The sequence below is a fragment of the Rissa tridactyla genome, chromosome 2 (assembly GCF_028500815.1).
Source record: "Rissa tridactyla isolate bRisTri1 chromosome 2, bRisTri1.patW.cur.20221130, whole genome shotgun sequence".
NCBI lineage: Eukaryota > Metazoa > Chordata > Aves > Charadriiformes > Laridae > Rissa > Rissa tridactyla.
This window is the reverse complement of record NC_071467.1, coordinates 138,097,251-138,123,348: the sequence shown is the minus strand read 5'-3', so window position 1 is coordinate 138,123,348 and position 26,098 is coordinate 138,097,251. Positions and strand designations below refer to the sequence as shown.

The 26,098-nt window shown below is 36.0% G+C and overlaps 1 protein-coding gene across 4 annotated transcripts in view; it reads left to right on the top strand.

Annotated features, from left to right (window-relative positions):
* PHF14 (PHD finger protein 14) overlaps positions 1-26,098 on the top strand; it is a 168,114-nt gene that overhangs the window by 98,780 nt on the left and 43,236 nt on the right. For 3 of the 4 annotated variants that reach the window (XM_054190893.1, XM_054190891.1, XM_054190892.1), the window contains exon 17: positions 12,803-12,920. In XM_054190893.1, coding sequence (XP_054046868.1) covers positions 12,803-12,920 — 118 coding nt within the window. Of the gene's footprint in view, positions 1-2,033; positions 3,340-12,802; positions 12,921-26,098 lie in introns of those variants that run through there. The other variant, XM_054190894.1, reaches the window with a different exon arrangement.

Below are 26,098 nucleotides of genomic sequence, written 5' to 3'. Positions count from 1 at the left end.
AGAAATGGAAAAATTCCCTTTAAATGTCCCGTATCAGTAAATATTATAATATTTTTTTACATTTCTTAATACATTGTTATCAATAAAAATGCAATACAAAGAAGTATTATAGGAATCACTAGTGCAGGTATAGGTTACTTACACTTCCTGCTTGATGCCTGTTTTCTGACATCCTTACCTAAAGCACTAGACAAATTTGGATCTTGGCTTCGGTCTACAGTTACAAGTTTCCTCTGTGAGCCTTGTTTGTCTTTTATTACTTTGATTTGTGAGCTTATTGTTAAAATTTAACCTCTTATTTTATTAGTTCAACTGTGAAGTTTGTTTCATATACAAAAGCATATCTTTACCTAAGTGTAATTGACTATGAAAATAATTCATAAATACAAATTTATTTATATATAAGTACAATTGTAAGTACATATACATGAGAACATATACAAACATATATACATGTGTATATATGTATACATGCTCATTTTGAAAAACAGAAATAAAAAATTGCATTAAAGCATGGATCGCTGTATTCAGGTCCAAACCTTCCTATCCCAGACAGGGCAGAGCCCGTCACATTCTGATGACCTGGCTCTGGTGGATGGTACGGTTACAGCTACTCATCCGGTGTTGCTGGGAGGATAGACGTGGCACAAAGACCTGGAGCTTATCTCAAATTGCTCGTAATTCTACTCCTCGTGTTTCTGCGCTTGAATGTGCACCCATGCCAACCTCACCCACTCTGAGCTGATCAGAACAAAACCAGTTGCACTCACTAAGGGAAGGGGATTGTAATGAGATGATTGTTAAAAGTATTGCTATTTTTCAGCTCAGCTTTTCTTCAGTTTTCTTAAAAAGTTAAAAGTTGGACTGCAGTAGTGCAGGTCAGGACACCTGATTTAAAATCCGAATGGTGTCATGAGTAAGAGATGAAGTGAGAAATTAAATGGATTTACGTGTTCTACTTCCTTGCTGTCCCTCTAATGCTTAGTCTCAAAGTCCTTACACTCAAAATTAAAATTAGTTTGCAAAGAACTGTTGTTGGAACATGCGGCAACACTATTGCTCCTGTTCATCAGATTGTTATTTTTTTATTTTATGAAAGTATGACAGCAATTTAGAATTCCTTTTTATTTACAATTCCACTTTAATACATTTCAAAGTAGAAGACAAAAAAATATAATGCAGTGGAGACTTTATATAGGTCTTTTCTTTGAAAACTGATGTGTATTTGATATGTCAGCACAGCTTAAAGACAAAGTGGTGTTTTTTTCTACTTAAAATCTCACAATGCTATCGGTTACATTAATTTGCTGTATTGCAAGTAGTTTTAAAGAGTTTAAACGTAGAGAATCAGTGCTTTAAAATTGTATTTATTTCTTTTTAAAAAAAGCATCCTTGAAAAGTACGTATGTACAGGTAGGGGAAAAAGGCTGCGAAGACTTGAATTACTGCCTCGCAGACATTGTTTCAAAAGTGACTAAAGCTTTCCATGTACTGAATTTTTACATTGCATTATGAAAGAAACCCTCCTTTACTTAATGCTTCCTAAATCCTAAGACTTACTTTCTTTCAAATGCTGTTCTATAAAACAAGCATTTTTTAAGGTTATAATACAGTACCCATGTTGTTTGTGCTTGTCATGTAGTCAATCCCATAGCTGCATTTGTGTGGGTTTCAAATCTGAGGAAAATGCTAGTTTCACAGTCAAGCCTACTTGTATTAAATTTTTGCTTGTATGATTTAAAAAAAAAAAAAAAAGAGAGAAAGAAAAAAGAAAATCTCCTCTGTCTTATGGTGGACTGCCTTTGTTCTTTGAGCTGTATTGAGAAAAAGTTAAAAGGATGCTATACTTAACTCAGTTTAATGTTTTGACACCGAGAGACTCGTGGAAGTTTGATATGAGTGTCTTAATCTATTTGGATCTGAGCATACGCATTGCTTGAATTTAGTGTGATGTTAAAATGTTTCATAAGACAGAGCAGAGCTGCTATGATCTTTCAATGTTAATATTCTTTTCTTATCACTTTACTGTGTAGATACCCTTCATGAGACACAACTCTGCCACAACTCATCCTCGGAGGCAATCGTGGAAGCCTTTTATAATATGATTTTTAAGTGTGGATAAAGCTCTCAATAGAGTACCTAAAGTAAAGGAGAAGCAGCTACCTTGTCTCTACTATAAGCTTATTATGACAAAAAGTTGAGTTTGCTTGTCAGGCTTGGATAGAATGTAATTGATTGGTTTGTTATTTGGACTGACAAGGTAGTTAATTTGCCTGCATTTTTTTGCACTAATCAGGAACATTTCGTATGTGCATTGTTGAAAAATCCCGGATAAATGTCTTGTCAGAATTGTCTTATTAAGTAATGTCTTTTTCCCCTGTGCTTCGTTGGCAAATGATGTTATACAATGCTTGGATTCACTGAAGAGTGACAGAAGCCTGTGGGACTTAAATATTGTGCGTTCCTCTATGGTGATACCGAATGAAATAAGCAACGGTTTGCCATCCGCCTGCCGCTCTACTTATATGCAGTTTAATAAGAATATTTCTATATAGAACACCGTGTTGTACATAGACCTTACTGTAAAAAGGATTGTTTCCTAAAAAAAAAAAAAAAAAAAATGTTCCGTGATAATGAGACCTGTAAAACACTTGAGACTTACTATTCTGAAGGAATAGATTTGCCACGGAAAAATTGATTTTATGCTTATTAGTATGAACTAATTGTTTCTGACTTCAGACGCCCAAGTGAATAGAATTATACCTATATTGCTTTCTGAAAAATTTAAAAAAAAAAAAGAAAAGTTTGAGTATATGCAGACATTTGTTTTATTTGGCTTACTTCTCTGGCAGTGTCCAGGACGAGCTTATCTCCTCACAATACAAATATGAAAGTGCTATGTAATTTGGGGAAGGAATGAAGAAGTGATCACACAGCGTGACAGCTGAGATCTTCGTCTTCGTCCCTATATATCCTGGTAGATGCAGACATAGTATTTTGATCTACAAATGGTACCGATCCAGTTCTTAAATCTACAGTAGCAGTGTGTTGGCATCTTCATCGTTTCATCTTGAACTTGCTCGGAAAAATTCTGCTCAAATGCAATCACACTTGTAACATTATGACATATAATATTTGAATTTCTTGAGATATGGTGGTTTTTGTCATCTATCAAGGCACCTTTCCATTTGAAAATATTTTTTAAACTTAAGAAAGAAATTAAATGCTGTAATAAGTAATAGGAGAAATATACAAATTTGTGTATACTTATCTACAAGTCATATCTTACCAGGGCATTTCATGTTTGGATATTATATTAAATAAAATTAACCTGATGTCTAACACGTCGTTTTGTTTTAAAAAGGGGGTGGGTTGATATCAGTAAGATTTTTGTCTGAACAATCAGAAATGCTTACCGTTTTGTATTGGCAAGCACACAAAGTCACCTTAAAAATAAAGAAATTTGCACTGGGAAGTAGGTGTTAATGCATGAATTTGATCTTTAAGAATCCATTAATCCATTTTAGGAAGAAAAGACCAAGTTTAGTGACCACTTGTCCAGAATTCTGGAAGTGAAAATTTATGTCCAAACTCTGTGCTGACGAAGGGGAAAGAAAAGGTGTTTGCCCATATGTCATGCTGAGTTTACGGGGGGGGAAAAAAGAAAGTAATGTTTACTGTGATTTATGCTCAGTTATTAAACTAACACAGTCTAGGTATTGTGAGTAGGAGAGAATGATAAATGTAGCATATCTTGGCTTTAGTAAGACTTTTAAAATCCTTTTCTATGTGACATTCTGCTAAATAAGCTACAGAAATATTCTGTTCATTAAGCTGCAATAAAATCTGTAGCTGATTAGAAGAGTAGAGGAGTTCCTGTGGACTCACTGCCAAATTGGAATGGTACCCACTCACTGGGTTCCACTCAGGACTCCCCTGGATCAGTTCAGTATTATTATATTTTTGTTAATTTTTGCTTTAGTGTATTAGGTGCTGGAATAAAGTGTTTGGTTACATTTGCAGGTGATACCAGTCTAATGTGAGGGTCTAGTGTTGGAATTAAAAATGAAATTTTAAAAAAGCATCCAGAAAGTGCATGCAGTGTGGAAAAGAAAAAGGCAAATCACTGTTTAGTGTGTCATTATGATAGTAAGTAGTTAGGAGATACGTCTTCAAAAAAGAAGGTGTGGGGGACTCTGGATCACAAACTTACCATGAATCAAACTGATTGTACCTGAGATGTACAAAGAGAGGTGGTACATTTAACACATGAAAGTACTCCTCCTGAATATTCAGAAGGCCAGTATTTCACCCTTGGAAAAGTCTCAGCTGGCATATTCTGTGCACTTTGGCAAGAATTACGTAGAGAAAGTCCAAAGCAAATGGAATTGAATGATAAGAAGACTACAGGAGACATAAATGAATAAAAAAGCCTAAAATAGTTGGATTTCTTTAATCTAGAAGGGACTGGGGAGTCTGTCTTCAAACAGCAAAATGAATACAGAGATGCTGAAGAGAGAGGTTGCTGCAAAGGAGGGAAAAAAGAAGTGGTTTTTCAATTCTGGTCAGACCAAAAATGAGTTAAATTGTAGCAAGATGATTTGGGTTTGCAAGAGAAAGGTTTTTTCTAACAGAATAATTGCACTAGAGAATTTTGTTAGGGAAGTTGAGCAATCTTTGCTATTGGAGGATTTAAGGACAGACTAACGTGTGTTAAAAACTGTTGGAGTATTGTTGATACTCCCCTGGGCATGCTTGATATCCTAAGGTTATTTCCTGCTGGTTTTTTGTCTGTTGGTTCCCCAGTACAGCTTCTTTGTAGGATTTTGTTTTTATCTTGACACTTTCTTTTGACATTAGGTAATAGTTTAGTTTTCTCTCTCCCTCTCTCATTCGTATGACTCATTATGTCACTTGCCTCTCTTTTTTCTGGAAAGCCAGATGTTAACACTTGATATTTCACCTTTTGAAAGAAGTTTGATGGCAATATTCAAAATTATAATGGACTTCTCTAGTAGTTCACAAACAATACACCATTCAGTATCATTATTAGTCTGAGTACTTGAGAACGGCACTACAAGTGTGATCATGTATAACAACTAGTATGTGCTTCAGAAAAAGTGATGCAGCATTTGCTGATAACTTTCTTAAATTTTATACTCTTCATTTTGCTAAGGGGGTTATCCTGGTTCTTTCAGAATTTCCCAGTTTTCCCAAGAAAGAAAATATTTTGGACGTTTTGGGGGCTGTAATTTGTGTAGCATTATCTTAATACATGTCTTGGAGGCATTGGCTTCACAGAAATACTTAATTTAAACTTAAAAATACTATAAATATAAGTTCTATACAGTATCTGTATAATATGAACAAAAGCAAACACATTTGACATAGTGTTTACATCGTTATATTGCCCTTGTATACGTGGGCCCTTAATGAGTTTTGCAAAATAATTTATCAAAGCCGTGTGTTTATAGTTTTGACCTACTATGACAGAGAGAGAGAAGTGAACACTTCTTGCTGGAAGGAAGCTGTTCACGTACAGGTATAGTAAATAAAGTTTCTTTGTAGTGTTCTAATTCATTATGTACATGCGAACTAAGTTTCATGAAACAGACGTGTGGACCATTTATAAAAAAGCAATTCATATTCTTCCTTAACTGTAAATAATCCGTGTTAGGTTTTTGGATTTGGGAGGTTGTTTGGTTTTGTATTAAAAAATATTAATTAATTTAAGTAGGAGAGGTGGCAGTTTGGGGTTTAGCATAATAAATTTAGCTACACAAATGTCTGCCAGATTAATGCTTATTTTCTTTTGCTCATTTGTGGTATAAATGATTGACACTATTTGTCAGTTCTGTTAAAATGAAGTATTTGATGCTTAGATTATATGATGATAAGCATCTAGGGGGGTAGGGAGTAGAAGCTACATAAAATGTTTTTTGTCCTTTTGAAATTATAGATAAAATGTTTTGTTTGCCTTTTTTTTCTTTGGCTTTAAAGTAGAACTTCCTAGAGGTCAAAGCGATAGAAATTCCTGCTGTTATGTATTATAACTAGTGCTAAAGACAGGATTTTTTAAAAACTTAATTCATGTAGCAGATGCTGAAAAGGTCAGCATAGATCCTTCTAGTGGATGAAGGCGTTTCCACAGGATTATTGTATATTAAAGAGAAAAAATAGTCAATTTATTAATACCCTTGGGTTTGGACAGAAATTTGAGCAAGTTAGAGATTATGCAATTTCCCACATCCAAAACTGTATAGGTTCTTTATCGTGAAACTACTGTTAGCCGATCTGGTTCTGCCAGGCCATATGTACGTCCTGCCCATACGCTCTTCATAAATAGGAGGTAGCAACGAAAAATAGAATGTAATAATCATCCTGCATCTGCTATATTCTCTCACCTTTCAACAGTAGCCATGCCCATCTCTCTTCCAGGGATAACAGGAGAGGGCAGTAGTTTACTTTCTCATCTAACATTGTAAACTATGAAAGTCAGGGACTTCTTTTGTATGCCTGCATAATAGAAATTTGAATGTGGCTTTTAATTACTTTGTGCAATACCATAAGCATTATCCTTCCCAGAATGAGTATTTCATTTATTTAAATCAAAATTGTGGAAATGCTGGAATCCATAAAGGTTCAGGTTGGAAGGAGCCTCTGGTGGACGTCTGTTCTAACCACCCACTCAAAGCAGGCCTGACTGCAGAGTTAGATCTAACTCTGAAATTAGATCAAGTTCCTTAGAGTTATGCATGGTTGAATTTTGAGCATCTTTGGAGGTAGAGAACCTTTCAGGGTAACCAGTACCTGTGTTTGAAGGGGATATATAATTGGGTTATGTCCTGGTTTGTATTCAACATTGTATGCATTTGCAGTCACGTAAGAATTTTAGTGCTGGAATCTGTCACGCTCCTGATGGTGAAGTCACGTAAAGCTTGGCTGGCCTATGTGAAGAGACTTTTAAATTATCCTGGTGCTAACAGTTTCTTAAAACTGTTCCGTAGAACGGAAACTGCAAGATGACTTGACCATCCATTTGTTATCGTTGTGCCCCTTATTGGCAAGGGAAAAAGTGTAGAAATCAGGAAGAGGAAAAACAGCTTTTTCCATTTTATACTTAATGTATTTTTCCCTTTTGACAATATTCTGCCTGAAAACAAAAGAATTTCTAAGTATCTAGGTCTTACATTTTAAATTAGAGTTTAAATGCAGCCCTGCATCACTTCTGGTTCGTGCCTGGCCCGTGACATATCACAGCAAAGTGGAAGCAACTTCTGTTGGAATCCATGGGGCTGAATTGAAGAGTTGTGGTGTAGAATGGCAGGGTAAGATACGAAGACGTATCTTCGCTTATCTTCACTTTGTTTCAAGAGATGTCAGAAGAGAAGGCTAAAAAGAAGAATTTCTTCCACCTACTCCATAATGAAAAAGTACTATTGTTTTGGGTCCTCCTTCAGTAAGTAGAATGAATGTAGGGTTTGGACAGCATTAATAACAGTGCACTAAATATATGATTATACAGTTATTTCACCATTAGATCTTTAATTAATTTTATTCTTTAAATAAGGGCACAGGAAAGTGCCACCTTTGACATTACATGTAAGAGCGGCAGATAAAACCTCTCCCATAGTATTCATTCCTATCACCCAGAATTTATCACTTTCATGGTCTGGTTGCAATTAGGTGTCCCAGGAGCGCTCCTCAGCTGCTCCAGTCCAGAGTCAGTGACCTTGGTTCTACGGTTTGAATTCACTTGAGCTACATCAGCTTAACTCTGTTTCTTTGGGAATGCTGACGTGCTCCTTTCCATTGGATCTATCATACAGCCACTAACAAGAAACAAAATGATGACAGTGCCTTAAACTGTCATCGCTGGTTTTTAATTGTTCATCTGAACCCAAGAATGTGCTGCAGTCTACAACAAACCCGTCTGTGCGTGTCACCATCTATTTGCAGTTTCGGGGGGGCCCAGCTCTTGAGACTGAGGGATTAAAGGGGAGAGAGAGCAGTGCCTGAGAAGAAGCATCTCTTCCTCGGGGGTCGAGAGCCTTTAGTCAGAAATGGGGTCCAGAACAAGCCAACAAGGAAAGACTTATATCAATAGTTAAAGTCAAATCCGCACAGATCCTGGAGAAGCCGTCGTGTTGCATCCCCCCAACTAATGGGTGAGCGAATGCACACCCATCCTCCTGCAGTTCTCCGAGAGTTTAAAAATTCTGGTTTAGGTTACTTCTAATTTTATTCTAATTACTTCTGAGTTGGCCAGAGTAAGGCTTATATGACAAGTTTTAATGGTGATGCTGGTTTGTCAATAGTGTCTCAAAGTTTCGTATCTTTTTGCCATTAAACTAAATCTTTCTAAGCTGCTGTGATGGATAGGGAGTAGCATGTATATTTTGCAATTTTGTATTTTGTTCAACATGGTACCTTTTGGCATGACACTGCAGACAGTGTGCAGTGATGTGTACATAAGTGAGAGATTTTCTGTAGCCTCTGAAGCATATTTGGAAAGTTGTATTTAAAGATTAGCTTATTAATGTTGTGTTTCAGGGACATGTAGGTAATTACTTTTACAGCTATAGATGGGTGGTGCTGTCTTGTGAATGCAAAACAGGTTTCTTCACTCTGGCTGAATCAGCTCTTTGTGGTTTTTGATGATATTAACCAGTGACTTAGAAGCGTGCCAGCGACGGGCAGGTTTTGCATTCCCTGTTCCTCTGTAAAAGCACGGGTCTTTTTCCCCAGTGCTCCCAGGAAGACTTCTGCAGGCCAACTGATAAGACTCCCTCCTGTGCAGGTAGATGCAATGTAATGAGATTGGATGTGTGTGCTGGGCTTTGTAAATAAAATGAGATTGACCCCAGCCATTATCTCATTTATCTCATTTACATTGTAAAATCAGTATCTACACTATTGATTAGAGCATAATTAGTTAATTATAAACAGGAAAATGCAGAGTGATGTAGGGCTTGAGCACAGCCAGCTGTACTGCTGAAAAAAAACTAATAAAAACAATCCAAGGGCATGAGCAGATGGAGATCACTTTATTAAAGAACAAAGCAGGCATGTTTCAGGTATGGAAATGCCTAATCAAGCTTTCTTGCTGTGAAGATGTAGCTGACCTACATGCTATACTTTTATAAAGGAGAAACGTTTTCTCTTATTCTGTTTTAATTTATTAGCCTACCTCCTTCAGAATTCACCTTTCTTCTTCACACCCCATTTTCTCCGTATATAGTGGGCATATATCTATTCTCATTAATTGCTGGAATGAGGAACACGGCGACTTCTAATTTTGATGCATAAAGTAATTTCAGGCTTGTTAAAACATTGATAGTAAGCAATTACCTGTCAGTTAGAGGCAATTTAGGAGGTTAGGTTAGCCTGTCTTTGTGTGGAGCTCTGTTTTTATTTTCACAAAGTTTTCGGGACAACTGCTAGCCAGGCTACTGAAGGTGGCTGTGAACTTAATTGCATTTGTAAATCACTTACTTAACCACAAAAAAAGTTATCCACAAATAATAGCAAGATACAATGTTTGTTAGTTTAAGGACTGTTTTGAAGATGTGACCTTGAATCCACAAGGGTACAAATTTTAACTGAACCTTTAAAGTGGAGGAAGTGGTTTCTTTCCTTTTTTTTTTTTTTTTTTTTCCCCTAGCCCGATAGTTTAACTTGTACTATTAAGCCATCTTCAGGATGGAAGTGGATGATATTTGTAAATGACAGCGCCGTGTGGCTCCTTTGCTCTGTAAATGTCCGTATGGTGATTGGTAGGCGAGTGCGTTTACTGAAAGGCTGTGAGACTGTCGGCATGACACCTTTTGTGACCCAACAATTTCATTCTCTAATTAAGTTGAAAGTACTCCTTATTTTGTGGCGCTTCCTTATTTTCTGAATCTGACGGTGGATTTTCTATCATTTTGTGTTGCTAGGCAAAAGAACACAAGTAATAGTATACACTTAAGGGCTTAATCTCATTTCACCAGTGCCATTTTAACCTAGGTATAAGGTTTTCATTGGGAATTCGCAATTAATAATGCCAGTTTTGTTTTCTGTACTGTGATGTGTGTAAGCCTCACGTTTTGTCCCGAGTCAGTCTCAGCAGACGAGAGTTGCCAGACAGCTCAGGCATCGTCTTTAACCAAGGTACAGCGTGTGTGCATCCGTTTCCCCAGCATCAAGCTCTGGGAACTTCAGAATCGGTGAATTTGTGTTCCACAAGACAGAATTTGTGTTCCAATAAAACGCAGTATGAAGGAAGTATTTAAAAATATACTTTCATTTTTATCTCTGTGCAGCTTTTTATATTTTGATCCTTGAAAATACGCTTTTGTTATTTGCATTTGCGCAGCTGTGCAGATGCAGATACAAGCTATTAGTATCTGAAAACTTTCATATAGATATTTTTAACTCATTCTAGGAAAATGCAATTTTTCTGCTGCCAAACTAAACAGCTTTGAAGTGATAAAAATTAATGACAATAAATATTAAAAACATTCAGCTTTAGAATGGTGCCTCCTGGTCTGTATTTAATTTCATAATGTTCTGGTTATTTCAGCCCAGCCTTGCTGACTCCCTCAGCGTACTTCTGAAACGTGGCTGAAGGTGCAGTCAGGAAATGCCACCTTCTAGATACAAAATGGAAAAGATGTAAGAAGAGATGGCAAAGCATAATTTTAAAGGGGAAACATTCTCTTTTGAATGTGTAAACACTTGTGTTTATAGACAATCACTTCAGAAAAAAGAAATCTAAATTAATACTGCTTGAAGTCAGATGCGGATTTTAGGATTAAGCTCTGAAAATACACTAAATCAGTTAGAAATAGCGTGATGTTTTATTTTGTGTTACTTAGGGGATCCCAAACAGTTTACAAGAAGGGAGTTCTGATAAGCGCTGCTTAAATGCAAGCACTTACGTGAGTAAGATTCTAGATATAGAAATAGGTTAGTAAAAATATATTCCTTTACAGATGAGAACATTGAGGCTCAAAGGAGGCTTAATCTTTTGCTGAAGGTCACATACGCTGTTGGGATGTAGGAGTGTAACCTCTCTCATCTTCCACTCTCAACCTTTTATTATTTTAATATGCCTTTCACAAGAAATAAAACTGCATACAGTCCTAATTGTAAGTAATATATTTCTACATTAGAACACTTCTGTCTTTGAAAACTGAGAAAGGTTTCACTTTTTAAGTGTTTTCTTTGTCCTGGAATTAGAATGAGTTATTACTGAACAATCCTAAGGATATAGTTTGTAATACGGTGTATTAAATATTATATACCAAAACCATGTCAGTCCAATGTTTCGTACTGTGGGTAGGTAGATTATTGCTTTTAATTTCTACTTAGCAGAAGACAGTCCATGCCATACCCTTACCAGTGCTCATGTCTTACACGTAACTGCTAAAAACAGAAGGCTTCCCTAGCGAGCACAGCCTCGACAGCATGGGAAAAAGTATTTATTTAGGTTAAACAATCATAATCAGAAAACGGCTACTTCTTTTTATTTGGAGACTAATCCCTGGAGAAAAGTCACGTGAACGTTTTCTTCTCTTAGTACAGCAGTGTGTTCGGTGGGTTGAATCCTCTTTCCGTGGTGCCCTGTGTGTTCTGTTGATAAATTGTATCCCTCTGTCTTTGATCTGATGATGCCTGTGCCACGCTATTATTGCAATTTTTGGTGATATTTGTGTTTGTGTGTTTTGTAGAGGAGAAAATGAGTGGCCAGGGAAGCAGAGAAAGAAAGTATAGAGGATTTCTTAGAAAATATTATTTTTAAACGTTTACACTATTTCCTATTTTTGGATAATTTATATTGGATTTAATTCGGAGTTTAACAACATTTAATGAAGAGAATATTGCAAAGTAAATCTGAAAAAAAAAGCTTTCTTTTTCACACAAAAGAATACAGGGGGATACGCAAATAAAGTCAAGTTCAGTAGGATATATGAAAATCTCTATTTGCTTTTGAAATCTGGTTCTCGTTTTGAGCATATTATTGTACTGATTTAAAAATCCTTTTGTGGAGCACGTGTTACACTTCAATGCTGGTACATTAAGAATGGGTGAACAATAGCTATAGCTGTGTTATATGTTTTGAGCTTTTTATGTGGACTATACATAGTACAAAACCCTAAATAAAGGTTTATTAAAAAAGAACATAAAATTGTTGTGTGTACATAGGGCACTTTTATAAGTGAAAGATCACAGTGAAATCCTTTTAAATTAATGCTCCTTTCCAGAAAATTCAAAACGAATCAGAAAATAGTTGTGTTTTTATTTATTAACCACATAGTCCTAGTGTAAAAAATATAATTCGTAGCTGTAAATTATACTTGAGTTGTTGAATTTGTGAGCAAACAATCCACAATTTTCCTTGAAAGAGTAGATGTGTAAAATAGTGTCTTAAAACTATGAAAAATCAATATTGTCACTGTCTAAAAAAATCACAAATTTCTAAAAATAAATGTCAATGAATGTCATTGAAGTATCTAAAAAATTAGGTGGGTTATACATTTTTTTTCCTTAATTTGCAAGTTTCTGAAATACTATCATTTGTATAAGATGATGACAAAGGTGATGTATGAGTGTCTGCATCAGAATATTCCGAATTAGGCATAACCTACTTAAAGTGATTGTGTCTGAAAATAGCCCATATAGAAAATGGATTTTCTGTGTCGTGATAATAGATCAGGAAATCTTGTGCTGAGAATCACAGGGAAGCTCAATCTAAAATAGTATAGAAGTACCATTTAGGTACATATATTTCGATATATTTCTTTTTGTTCTGTTCCAGGTGTGATGAATGCAGGCTTTGCTACCATTTTGGCTGTCTAGACCCTCCCTTGAAAAAGTCTCCCAAACAGACTGGCTATGGATGGATTTGTCAGGAATGTGACTCTACATCCTCCAAAGTAAGTTAATTCATCCTGTGAAATAGTTGGAAATGTTCTGGTTTCAGCAGCCTTACTTGGCGTCCGAAGTTTTTGTTGAAATGCCGTACATAGGTTTGCTCTGAAAAACAGTAGAAGGTCATAAAATAACGATTTCAGATTCTCTGTAAAACAGGTAAAAACCAGAATGTATGCGAAATGGAAATATTCTTAATCAATAAAGAAAATTGAGAATTTTATTATCCCAGTTAAATGCTTTCTCTTCACATTATGTTCTCTCTGAGAAAGGAGTGAGTATGGGCACTGTATCAGGATTAGGAACAAGTTGACAAGTGAAAGTATTTCAGGAATAGTACAGAATATAAACCTCTAAGGACGGAGATAGAAAATACATGTCTTTCTAAATAAATGAAGATGATTTGAATTACTAAACCTGTTTTTTCCACTGGAAAATCACATTAAGGTTGTTAATACTTTATATTGATTGGTATGTCTTGATCAAATATAACATTTTAGAACTAGAACTTAATTTTTCACATGGATTAACTCTCTAATAATATTGATAGTAATAGCGTGCTTCTGTAGTACCAACCTTTCAAAAAATAAAGATTTTGATTCTTTGTCTGCACAGAAGCTTCTTTAGCACTGGCATTCTTTTATGTCATCACCATATTCTCTGAACAGACACTTTCCAATTGATTTTCAAAACTGGATTTATAAATGCGCCTGATACCTCAGTGTTAAAATAACAGAGCATTCTAAAAGCCTTTAAAATTTTACAGGCTATTCTGCCACTTCCTTTGTATTTCACAGAATTTTTTAACTTGTAAGGAAGCGACTCAGTATTTGAATACACAGGGACAGAGCTACGCAGAGATGTTGTTAGCGTATTGGGATACTTAAGCTCTTTCATGATGTTACTCTTAAGAATAGAATATACAAAATGTTCAGAGAGAGAGAGAATTTTTTGGCTTGCTGGTGTCCCTTTCCAACTGGAAAAATATGGTATTCAGTTTCACCTGGGGGGTTAATCAAATTGTTCTTCCGCAAGGAGATATGAAGACAGACATCGGAAATTAGCTGTCCACTGCAGTTTGGACATCAAGCAATCTTTCTTGAATACCACTTACACGCAGTTGACTTTCCAAGAGTGAATTAAAGTTGTTATTGAATTTCTGTCACCTGCTTAAACTTAAAAGGGGTTCTTGATAACGTTAGTTAAAATCTTCCCTCTCTTGTTTTCTTGGCTTCTTCTGAGTAAACAAAAACGGGTTTGTAATTTCTAAATGTGTTTTCCGGGAGGTTAGCACACTATGTACCAGATGAAATTTTTAAAATACTTTTTCATGTAAATTAAGTATGATTGACTTCACTTAGCGCAGGCCGTGTGTTAGTTTTAAGGTGCGTGTTGAAAAATACAATATTCTGAAGAGTAAACAAAGTTTATCATTAGAATAATGATATATATTGAGTTATCTTAGTGATCATTGCAAATTTAAAAAAAATGCTTGTTATTGGGTCTAATTTTCCTTTTCATTCATAGAGGCTTTTAATGTGTAAATTTAAATAAAGTCTTTTGCACTTTCAAGCACAGGCAATTTGAATTGTATACAAGTGAAAATGTAATGAATATGAAAGATAGTGAAAAATTGTCTTATGGGGACTCCTTGTGGTTTCGTTTAGTCACTTTCTCGTAGCTTTTCCACAGGGGTGTGCAGAGAAATTTCTCTGAAAAACTATATTGCTCTCTATGCTTTAAAAAGTTTTTTTTAATGATGTAGCTTTTTTTTTGTTATATTCTATACTGCATAACAAATTCAAACATCGTGTTGAGTTAAACTCCTTACAGACCTTCCTTACTGCGTACATGTTATTTAAAGGTTTAGGGCTTAGTTTATGTACTTAATCACTCTCAAATTCAATATTCTCTGTGGCTTTGGGATTGTGTATTATATATCGCGATTTTGCCCAGCTTTTCACAGCCAGGAGGAGCCAATATGATAAAGGCTTTTTCCACCCGTTACTAGAGGGGCTAGTCTCTCAAATGTGTACTTAGAGCTCAGAAGAGGAAAACCGTAGAGAAAGTTGCATTGTTTGCTGCACTCTGCCTGACCTGTGGATGAATTGCAAGCCTCAGCTACCAGCAATTTCAGTCTCTCAGCCCCTCACTAAATCCAATTCTTGGTGTGTCACAGTGAAGTTTCGTGTATGGATTATAGGGCAAAATAGGATTGAATTTCTAGCTTCGGCTAAGAAGGCTATTGTTTAATTTTTATTCTTTCAACTTTGTTCATCTGTTTTGATCCAATTTAAATCACTGTTATAGTACACATTTTAAAATTCCCCAACAATATCTTCTGTAGCAGTCTTGGGCCTTGAAAACAATTGATAGGTAAATTACACTCTTTCATTGACGAAAGAGATTATAGTGCGTGGCATGTAATGGTTCAGTTAGTTTTTATTTCTAATTATGAATTTCAATTTTAGACGTTCAGGAAAAGTTGCATACTGCTGACAACGAATAATGTGATTTTATTTTCAGATTTTGCTAAGCACTTGCAGGTGTCAGCAGTACAGGAGATGTAATTTAGTGGTAGTAAACATATGCTTTAAATTGTTATCTATCACAAATGTTGGACAGGCTACTTCCATTTTGCTCATACTAGTCACAGGACTCTCCAGCAATAGTGTCAGTTTTTTCCACCAGCGTAACATATTCCCATATTACCCTGCCTGTCAAATAATAGACAGACAGTGACTTTGCTGTAGGGCATGAGGGCAACAGCTTCTCTGCTGGTAATACTCGCTGTCACTTTTATGGAATGGGTGATGCTTGCTACTAAGGTCTGACAAGCTCTCTCATCTCAAAAACATTGTAGATTTTGTTACATCACATGAAAGCTGAAGTAAACCTATAAGCTCTCCATTTCTATAATGTTATCCATCTACCCTGCGAAAGGATTACGGTGCGCTTTCAGGATTGCCAAACAGCATGCTAAATCATAAATTTGCTGATAGTTTCAAATAGTGATATTCAGAATGAATACAGAATCTTATTACAGTTGAATTTAATAAAAACAAAACAAAATATAAATAAAATCATTCAATATTACGATGTGGTAATATTCATTAGGAATAAATGTGGCCTGACCATTTGGTCATTATGTGTGTATGAAACCTCCTTATTACTGGATGTGGGCTCCTTTCTGTTGCCTTCCATTTAAAAAGTACCGTTTAAAGTATCGCCTGCAATTTAAAAATTTCGCAAAGGACCAAGGCAGCAAAGAGTTTAACCATATATCATGGTGGTTACAATGACCGCGCTAGTTAGGTTTCTATCTGCTCATCTTTGCGTACAATCTATTTTGCAAAATGCTGCAGAGTGTACGTGTCAGGTCGTTATTTGAGTGCTGCAAGATCAGCTGCCTTGTCTCTTGACTTCTGTTTAGTTTGCTTTTATTTCATCTTTTTACTGTATTGCATTTTTTCCGTGGAAATAAATTGTCAGTATATATGCATAGAATTCTCATCTAAGCCCCTCAGGAAATATTTGCTGGAACTACAAATACGTGACATGCCAACCCTGGCAAGTAATACTTTTTTTGTATACCTTTTGTGTTGGAAAGCAATCATGGATTATTTTACTCATTAGCCAAGTAGTAGCATTTATTTGGGTATATCTCACTTTCACATAGTGAACACGCAAATGTAATTGGACACTGCCATATTAAAATACTGGATATAATGTTGGGAAGAATATTTTTAAATTAAAAATAATTGTTAAAAAGTAAGATTTATTTCACATCTCTTAATTTGGTCAGAAGAAAAGAAAAAAAAGGGCAATTAGATTTAATTCCTATAGTCTGTGGAATTTTGTAAGATATAAAGCGGGTGGTTAAGAAGGCCTGTGGGGGGCGTAGAAGTTTCTGATCTACTCGTGAGTTGTGCAGGTGACAATCTCATTATGGTTTATGGAATTTAATCTTTTTCATTATTCCTTTTCTTCAAACTCAGGGAGCATTTTCTCGCAGAACTAAAAAATCCTGATGACAAGCTCTCGAAATTTAGGAAATGCCAAAATTAAGGTGGCATGCAGCGCTTAAAGTCCTTTTGTGGCTATATATGAATTTACAGCCTTTAATTACTTCATGCTGTGATGTTTATATATTTTTTTTTTTTCTATAGGACCCCTGCCTTCTCTGATTTAGCTGTCAGGAGTCATTGAAAGGGATTAATGTGGGTTGAGCGTTAGAAGAATATACTACCTGTAGGTTCTGCAAGACATGAAAACTGAAGTGATGATTTCAGGAACAGGAAAAAGAAGGAAGCTTGACCTTAAGTTTGGAGTAGTTGAGTAGTGACCAGAAAATTGTATTTTATCTTTGTCTCATTTCAGAGCTTCTGTGCATGCTAGACAAATTAAAATTTTCAAATATTTCGTAATTTTTTTTTCTCCTTGTTTACTGTTCCCCAGCTTGGATCCCTTGGTCCAACGTGGATAATGCTGAATTCTCAGAGCTGCAGTGGGTGATAGTGTAAGCTATGTTTTGAAAGCCCTCAGTCTCCATAATGATGTGGTCTGGACCATTGCAAATTGAGTAACTAATTTAATAGCAATTTTAATTCTTACTCTCCCTGCATCTTGGCTTCTGTATTGCGAAATGTCAACACTGCTCCCTTATTTTAGACATTTTCCTTAGATTTGGGTGAATTGTTTTCTGGAGCTGCCTTTTCCTGTCCAGTGAGTGCAGGAGGGAGCCGAGACAGTTACTTTAGATTAGCAAGGGTTATAGTTTAGGTGGGATTCTCCTTGCTTGAGTACACACAGAAGTTGATTGAATCGGCGTTGCATGGACAGACTTTATCTGGGCATTCACTAAGCGTTTGGAACAACATATTTTCAATGTATCTGTAACATTTTGTGTATACAAGGAAACCCTATTTGAATATAATATATAAGGTTGGCACATGGTGGTAGTATATATGCATGCTTAATCGTGTCTTAAATATGTTTTATATATGATATATTTTATCATTTAATAGAATGTGAGTTGAAGTAGTTACATTTAAAATACATCGTCCAAAATTAAACCAAAAAAATCCTTCAAGGTCTTTTGTATTAATTCAAACTTGTTTCAGTTGCATATTCTGACAAAGGGTGACGGCAATGGTAAAGAAATTTTGACCCTAATTTAGTCAGCTTACATCAGAGAGACTGTTGCATCAGAGCACCCTCTTTTGAGGACACAACATACAAGCAAACGCACTGCCACCACGGCAAATGGCATCGCAGCTGAAAAATGATAAAAGAATACTGATAATAAATCTGCTTGCTGATACGAGCAGAACATAATAGAATGGAAAAAAGTTCAATTTTTATGCAACATTTTTCAGCCTTCAGTTAGCAGTATTTCAAAGCGGTTTACAGAATAACAAATTGTATGGTGTAATTCAGTGACCGCATCTGCAAAGGTAGAATATGCTTTCACTTTTACCAGATGCGGGTATGATGATGTATTTTTTTACATGGTCATCAAGGACAATAGAGGAGTTAAACATTCCTGTGTTTTCATATGTTTCAAAGTTGCTTAAAGAGAGTTGAATAATGCAACATAAATCAGATTATGACTTTGGTTTCTTGTGTGACATGGAAAAAAAGATTTTTATATATTTACATCAACTAGGAAACCTGTGGTTATTCTGAAATCATTGTTGTCTTCTTAGGTTCATGAGGAGCAGTCGAACATTGGCAGTGGAATGATTTTCTTAAAATTAAACAAGAGAAAATTATCCAAATCTGTAAGGCTGTGAAGATTTAACGCAAATCCTAACACCACTTATGCCCTGTTTTAAGAATTCAGTAATGCCAAACTTTGACACGGAAATGAATTTCACTATCAAGATAGTAAAAAAAAAAAGAAAAAAAAAAAAAAGAGTGAAATTGCAGTGTACGGTAATCCTTATCAGTTGGCTGAAATATTGCCAATTGTATTTTAATATTTGCTCCCCAGGTATCATATTTTAAATATGAGTTGGCACAGTCTCTGTTATTTTCTGGCAAACAGGTATAATACATCTATGTAATGAATAATTTATACCATAAAATGTTCCAAAAATAATCAGCCTTGAAATTAACTTAAGATGGGACTTGATTTATGAATAGCGGATAAGCTCAGCATAAAGTTAGTTGGTATTAAATCCCTGAATTAATCCAAATGATCAGATACTCTTAGTTGGCAGAAGAAGATTCCCGTAGTGTAGGTGGGAAGCTTAGGCTTTAATGAAAAAAAACGTTAAGCACTGTAAAATATTTCTGGAATAGATGCTTATTTTAAATACCTTAATTCTTTTCCACATCAAAATCAATTCTGACATTTCCAGTACCCCATGAACTGACTGCCAGATCCTCATCATGGACTTCTAGTGCTTGTTCTTCTTCTTAGGTGCAGCTTAACTGTATCAAAAAAGTATAGTGAAAATGGAAAATACAGTACAACATTGTCTTTCCCATAACCCTGTCTGAACAAGTCTCTTTTGGGCCGGTTACACAGATTGTAGTACATCTAATACCAGCCACGAGTTTAAAGAAACAGGAATACAGGGATCTTTTTCTTAATGAGGTATTGTTTTTCCAAATGCAAAACCAGATTTCTGATTTTGAAGGATAACGCTGGGATAGATCAAAGAGTATTAACTGAAATGTTTAAAAAAATCAAGTACCAATTAGGAGTGCAAAGTGAAGTACATAATTTTTTCTTGCATTAAATGTTGTCAAAACCCAGCATTTATAATAAGCCTGATAAGAGTCTGTTTTCCCAGTGGTATATTCTCAGAAAATTAAGACTTAAACAATGCACAGCAGTTTTAAGTAAGTTTGGTTTTTTTTTTCAGAATAGCCACATTTTCGTGGTACTTGGCCCCAAAATAGTTCAGTTGCCAAGATACATTTTCTTCTTCCCCATAGTTTTTCTTAGCCAGGAGACTGAAGAAATTACTCACTGCTTAACTTCATTCACTCTCTTTCATAACCAACCCAACAATGCAGAATTTTTTCCAAAGCTGAAACTTTGCACAGTTACAAGTTCTTTTTCTTAATGGGAGAGCAGTAGTACCATTTAATGCCTTCCATAATGCTGAATATCTTGTGACAAAAGTAGGAGCAAAAAATGTTTCAAATACGACTGAAGAGTGATTCATTCTGATGTCATCAGACACACACACCTTATACTACCTTTAAAAGGAAGCCAATTATTTTTTAAGAGGCTTTGTGAGCATCTCACAAATCACATTATTACTGAGGTAGTCCTGCTTTTCATAAGTTGTCTTGACAGCTTTGCTTTTTTGCGCCTAAAAATATGTTACTGAAGGAGAAACAAACAGAGATGGGTGAAATTATGAACAAGCTCGGTCATTAATTATCGCTTTGGTTAAAGTACACACCCATGTCTAATTAATAAAGTGCTAGACTTGAAAAAAAATCTAAAAATAAAAAAAATAATAAAAATAATCGAAATTTAAATCACAAACACGGCATAGTGAGTACACATTTAATGCACCTAATCTGAATATACACCATCTTGTATTTAAATGTCTAAACCTCTAGTTTAGATGTGGGTTAGATAGAATAACTATTAACTACTCTAAGGTAGTAGTTAAGGAAGCAAAATCTCTTCATGGGCAGCTGTTAGAAATGCCACTGCTACTCCTTGCCTTCTTTAGGTTATGCTTCTAACAAAGTCTGCTTACGATTACGGTTTATCTGGGAAATAGCTCTTCTACTGAATTATAACTTAACTTCCTAAGCCATGACAAAATGAATTTACAGCCTACACCGCCCGCTACTGTTGTGCTGAGTGGCAAGGAATCTCGGCTGGGACCTCTCTGCAATTGGGAAAAATCCAAAAAAGCTGTTAGCGTCGTCTTTGAAGTAAAGCAGCTAAACCTGGTTTTATGCTAACGCAGCGTGAGAGAATAAAAAAAAACGAGAGCACTTTTGCAGCCCTGAGCAGCACCCCGCAACAGGAGGATTTTATACCTCCTCTTTGGTGTGCAGCTACGCGTACTCTCAAAGGATGAGAGAAGGCTGGCAGAGGAGGGGTGTCTAGGAAGGACAGGGGGAATGCTCACTCCGTAAAGAACGGGAGGCTTTCTCTTTTTCTCTTTTGAAAATCAATTTCTAGATATTTACAATGTCGAGCAGCATCGTGACAATGAATTTTATATATGGAAGATACTATGCTGAAATGTAAAAGACACGGGGATAGGGGTTTAAAGTCAGGTTTTCTCAGTTTTGCAGTCCGTTTTAAGTGAAGTCACAAAAGGAAGGTATAAGCATGTGAAAGTCACCAAACTGTAGCTGCCAAACCATCATAGTTTACAGCGCTGATACACATTCACATCTACTTCATCAATCCAGTTGTCTTCCTACTTCCAGAGTTCCTAAAATAATGAGCCTTTTGACTATCGATAATTAGGGGCTTCATGCTGACAGTGGAACCATAAACAAATTTACCAATAAACTGTAATTGACCATTGCTGCTTCCTATTAACAGCCCGATTGGAAATTTAGATTGTTATTTACTTAATTAGTAGAACAGATGTTGATTTTGAAAGCGTCTGAAAAAAGCGTGAATGAAAAGTTTGTACCTGACTTCTGAATTTTTTAACCTTTTGAGCCTCGATGAAGTTCTTGGTTTAGATGATACAAGCTGCCAGGAGGGCAGTATCAAAGACCATATCCATTGTGCGTAATCTTTTCTAATTTGAATATTCATGAAGAAATTAAGACTCAACGGAAAAGAGCAAAAAGGCGTGTACTGTGCAAAGGGAATCCTGAGAGATGCAAAGGTATATCTGGAGTCTGGTAGCATCCCATTCCACTCTAATTTTGCAAAGTAGTGTTCTGTTTTTACCGAATTCCTGAGATAAATTTCTTTACCTAGAAATATGTTTCTTACCTTATGTTTTATATGGAACTAGAAGGTATGTAATTAAAGAATTATGTATCTTAATTCCTCACTAGTCTGACTTTATTACCCTGCAAATTATCTTAGCACATCACTTGTAATCATATTCTATGTAACGGAAGAGGGATTAGATCTTTAATTGTTATTCTCTGGGTGAGATCTGAACACATTATCGTGGTTGCCTAATTACCTGCTCATGTTTAGTCTCAAGGTTGATTGTATTTTAAAGTCTTTCAAAGAAATACAGCCATATATGTCGCTCTAAGTAACGTGTCACTCATCAGTAGAAATTACTAATACTGCCTGGGCAAAATCTAATCATAGTGAACCAGGAGAGGGGGGGAAGAAACCTAAAAAGTGCCATTTTATGAAGCGCTAAGCAAGTAATGAATTTTAGCAGAGTCAAGATTTGCTTTTCGTCGTGGCGTTAGATAGTGGCAGTGAGGTTTAGTCACCATTCTCAAATAGAGATTCTCTTAGTGCCAGCCACATTTAATCACATTTTGCAGAAGACAGCTGGGCATTGCCGATTTGTGCTGCGTCAGCCACTTTCCGTGCAAAGGAGTGTCTCGTCACTTGGATTTTAGCATTCTGTAGCAGAAAAGTTCCCTCTTCTTAAAATTGGCTCAGCAAATAGTTTGTGTGGGAATATAACTGTAAGAGCATTACAATCAGCTCTACCAAGAAAAAGCACAAATACTATGTGGAATTTTAAGATGGCTTTTGAAAAGTTTTTTACAAAACCTTTAAAATGTATAGTGCATTGTTAAATTCTGGTGGCAATTAAGTTTATCTTAGATTTTTTCTGTAAATGTGTCTTTGGTAACGGTTGAAAATTATTATCTGGTTCAGTGGTTTGAAACACCTTTGGGCATGTTTGAAAAGTCTTACGTGTATTTCAGCTGCGTCAGACAGTACCAAAAGACTTCACATACGGAAAACCTTGGAATCTGTAGATATCAAGATTTCTTCTAGCTACTAATCTCATGAAGACAGAAGGGCAGATGGTATCCTTTTAGATGTGGTATAAATAGCCAAAGGAAAAAAGTGTCAAAAAAGGAAATAGCAAGATAACTCAGTATTTATGGAAGGTACACACAAGTGTACTTAGAGTAGGTTAATCACATCACGTATTTATTTTTGGAAATAGAAGGGCGGCGGCAGATTGATACAGTCATTGACATAATGAATATTAAATGTGTAACCCAGCCTGTGCAATAAATAAAGATACATATTATGTATTAATATTTGGAAATATATTGTTTATTAAATGAATATGAAGTTTGTCCTACTGTTTTCTTCTAATGCCTAATATCTTCACTGCTTGTTATAGCTTGAAAGTATTGCTGCAGGCAGAGGAACTTCAGAACAAAATGATATTATAAATACTTTTTTTTTTTTAATTGCTGGTGGTAAGGAACTTTTTGAAGGCTATTACAAGAGGTCTGTGTTCATGTAGAGATAGCTTCAAGAATCTTATATTTAAAACGTAACTATGAGAAAATACAAAAAGTTTGAGATATGGGAGATGTGGTTTCTTAATCTGTTAAGTCTCTCACTGGAATGACATATAGACTGATTGTTGTTTATGTGCTTTCTGGGTACAGTGTAGGCAGAGCCTGAAACATCCTTCATATGAAATAGTGAAATATTCAGAAGACAATTTGTACCCTTTCTCAGGTACCCTGGTTAATACACAATGAATCATTTTACCCAGTGACTTATTCTTCCATGCAAAGCTTCAGCTGAAGAATAGTAGGCTTAAGCATAAAGGCCTAAAGGATAAAGGCTTAAGCAGTCCCTTGGGAAATACAATTTTGAACCCTCATAAGAAGAGGAAGATGGAGGTGAACCAAGATCTTCCCTCTGATGGTTGAATGTATTCACCAGTTAATTTAGGGCAGCGATCAAACCGTTTTCTAAAAGTAAGGCACTGCGTGTGTCTGTCTCGCTCTTCTTTTTTTAATTTCATTGGGGGGAAAATAAAAAAAGAAGGGGGGAGGAGGAATTGTTAGACCCCAGAGAACTTTCAGTCCAGTGAATTCTCCAGAGGAGGAAAGGAACTGTTGATTGTCCAGGGTAACACTACTGAATTCTGAATAAAGCTGGTGTTTAAAATACCCTGTTATTTTGAACATTTTCTATTGATTAGCTCAAATGGTTCTACATTCCGATATGCTCACTTTCATAGGCCGTGATCTGAGGTACCGTAGTGTGTATTTGTCCTAGCATTTTGGTTAAGATCAGAAATGCATTTTTGAAAGGAATCACCCAGTTGCCACCAGTTGCTATGCTTTGGTTCACATTATGGAGAGGTCTCAAGAGTCTGCAAAGCAGGTTCCCATCAAGGGACACAAAAGCCGAGGATGTTTTATGTCGGATCATGGGCAGTGACCAAACTGCTCGTATCTCTGAAACATGTATAGCTTTGGTCTGCAGAACTGTTTCTGTCACACCACAGTCGTTACTGGTATGAAGTGACTATTAAAACCACTCTTATGTTTGCTGTATGAAAGGTATATTTGTGCTTCAGCTTCATTGACTACAAGAGTTATTCCTGTTTTGATGAGAGAATTTGTGGAATTCACATATCAGTCATCTCAAGGTCAAAAGCCTAAAAATTAATATAGGGATATATACGGCTAGGGTATTAAATTTTATCATTTGTATGTTTGTATAAGCACTGTATGCATATGTTATTAGCTGAAAGAATCTGCTCTACAATGTCATTAAGCAACTATATTTAAGAGTAAGGGACTTGGTGTGTGTTTTCTACTACAGATGAGAAACATAAAAAGGAATTTTGTCTCGTAGATGTAATTTAAAAAAAACCACAAAACCACAACCCAACAATAACCCAAAACAGGGAAAATATTCATGCCTCCTAAAGAAAGGCAGTAAAGTTCACATTTCGAGTGAATTTAGCCTCATTATTCCATATAGCATTTACAGCGTTCTTAATTAGGGAAGAATGAGGAATTTCCAGGCTTTCTGAGGATGCTTACAAGCAGCAGCACTAGTTGTGACCTTTCAGTTCCTGTGGGCTCAGCAAAAGATGGCTGATTAATGTCACATCTTAAACTGTGTCAACTGGGCAGTTGCTTCCCTTTTTAGTAAACAGCCCATTGTCAGCGTAGCTCAGTTTGACAGAATAAAATTTCCTTGTGTTTTAGCTGGCTACTTTATATTAACAGGAGTATGTACCTCTATTTAGTAGTATAAAGTTATATGGAAGTTTTCTTTAATTACTCTAGTGACTAGCGTGAATGAATTAAGTCAGGGGCCCACAAAATAGGGTTCGTAACATTTGTTTGAAGCTTCTTAAAGGGTGTCTAAGAGATTATTTAATTTGGCACATTCAGGTGCCAGAGAGGGCCGAAAAGGAGGGTATAAGAAGCATTTTTATAGAAAGCTTTTCTACAGGTATATTCATTCTTTAAAAATATTTTTATGGCTTTGAATTAATGTTTTATTTTTCTGCTTTGTCAGTTGAAAAATAAGTGATGGTACTTTTTAAAGAAGAGAGACTGGGAGGGGAAGAGAGGGAGAGAGAGAAAAGCAGGGCGGGGGAAAAATAATGGGACTGCAAGAAGCGCCCTTGGCGGAGAAGGGGAAACGTGAGCACACACACACATTCGTAACAATGAGAAAACTGCACTTGGAGAAAGGCACAGAAACCCTTATAGGGGAGAATGGGGTGAATTAACAAACAGAGCAAAAATGGAGAGAAGGACGCAGAGGGCACACAGAGAGCCTTCCCCCAGAGCAGGGCAGAGCATTATAGAAAACACATGAAGCACATGCAGATAAGTGGGTGCCATATGAGGAAAGTTTAGGGAGCTATAAAACTTGCGTAGTAAATTTAGACTGCAAAAATAATGTACTATGTAATCCCTTTCTTTATCTTGTTACTGGAAAAAAATCTGGAAGTGGGAACAGATGAAAACCAGTCTTGATTTAATAAGTAGCCTTTGACGATTTTGTGATGCTTTTGGTGATCACACAGTTTAATATCACTCTGTTTTGCATTATGTTGGGAAAATCTGGACTTCAAGGAGTTGAAAAGCAAGAATCAGCGCTGATGAAGATGTAAGAAGCTAAATAAATATTACTTAAAGGACTTCTCAAAGGGGAGAAAAAAACCAACCCTATGAATGTGCTGACCCTGTCTTGAGAATTAAGTTAGATGGTACAATTTAAAGCTTTGTTCCGACATCTGACAGACACGCTCCG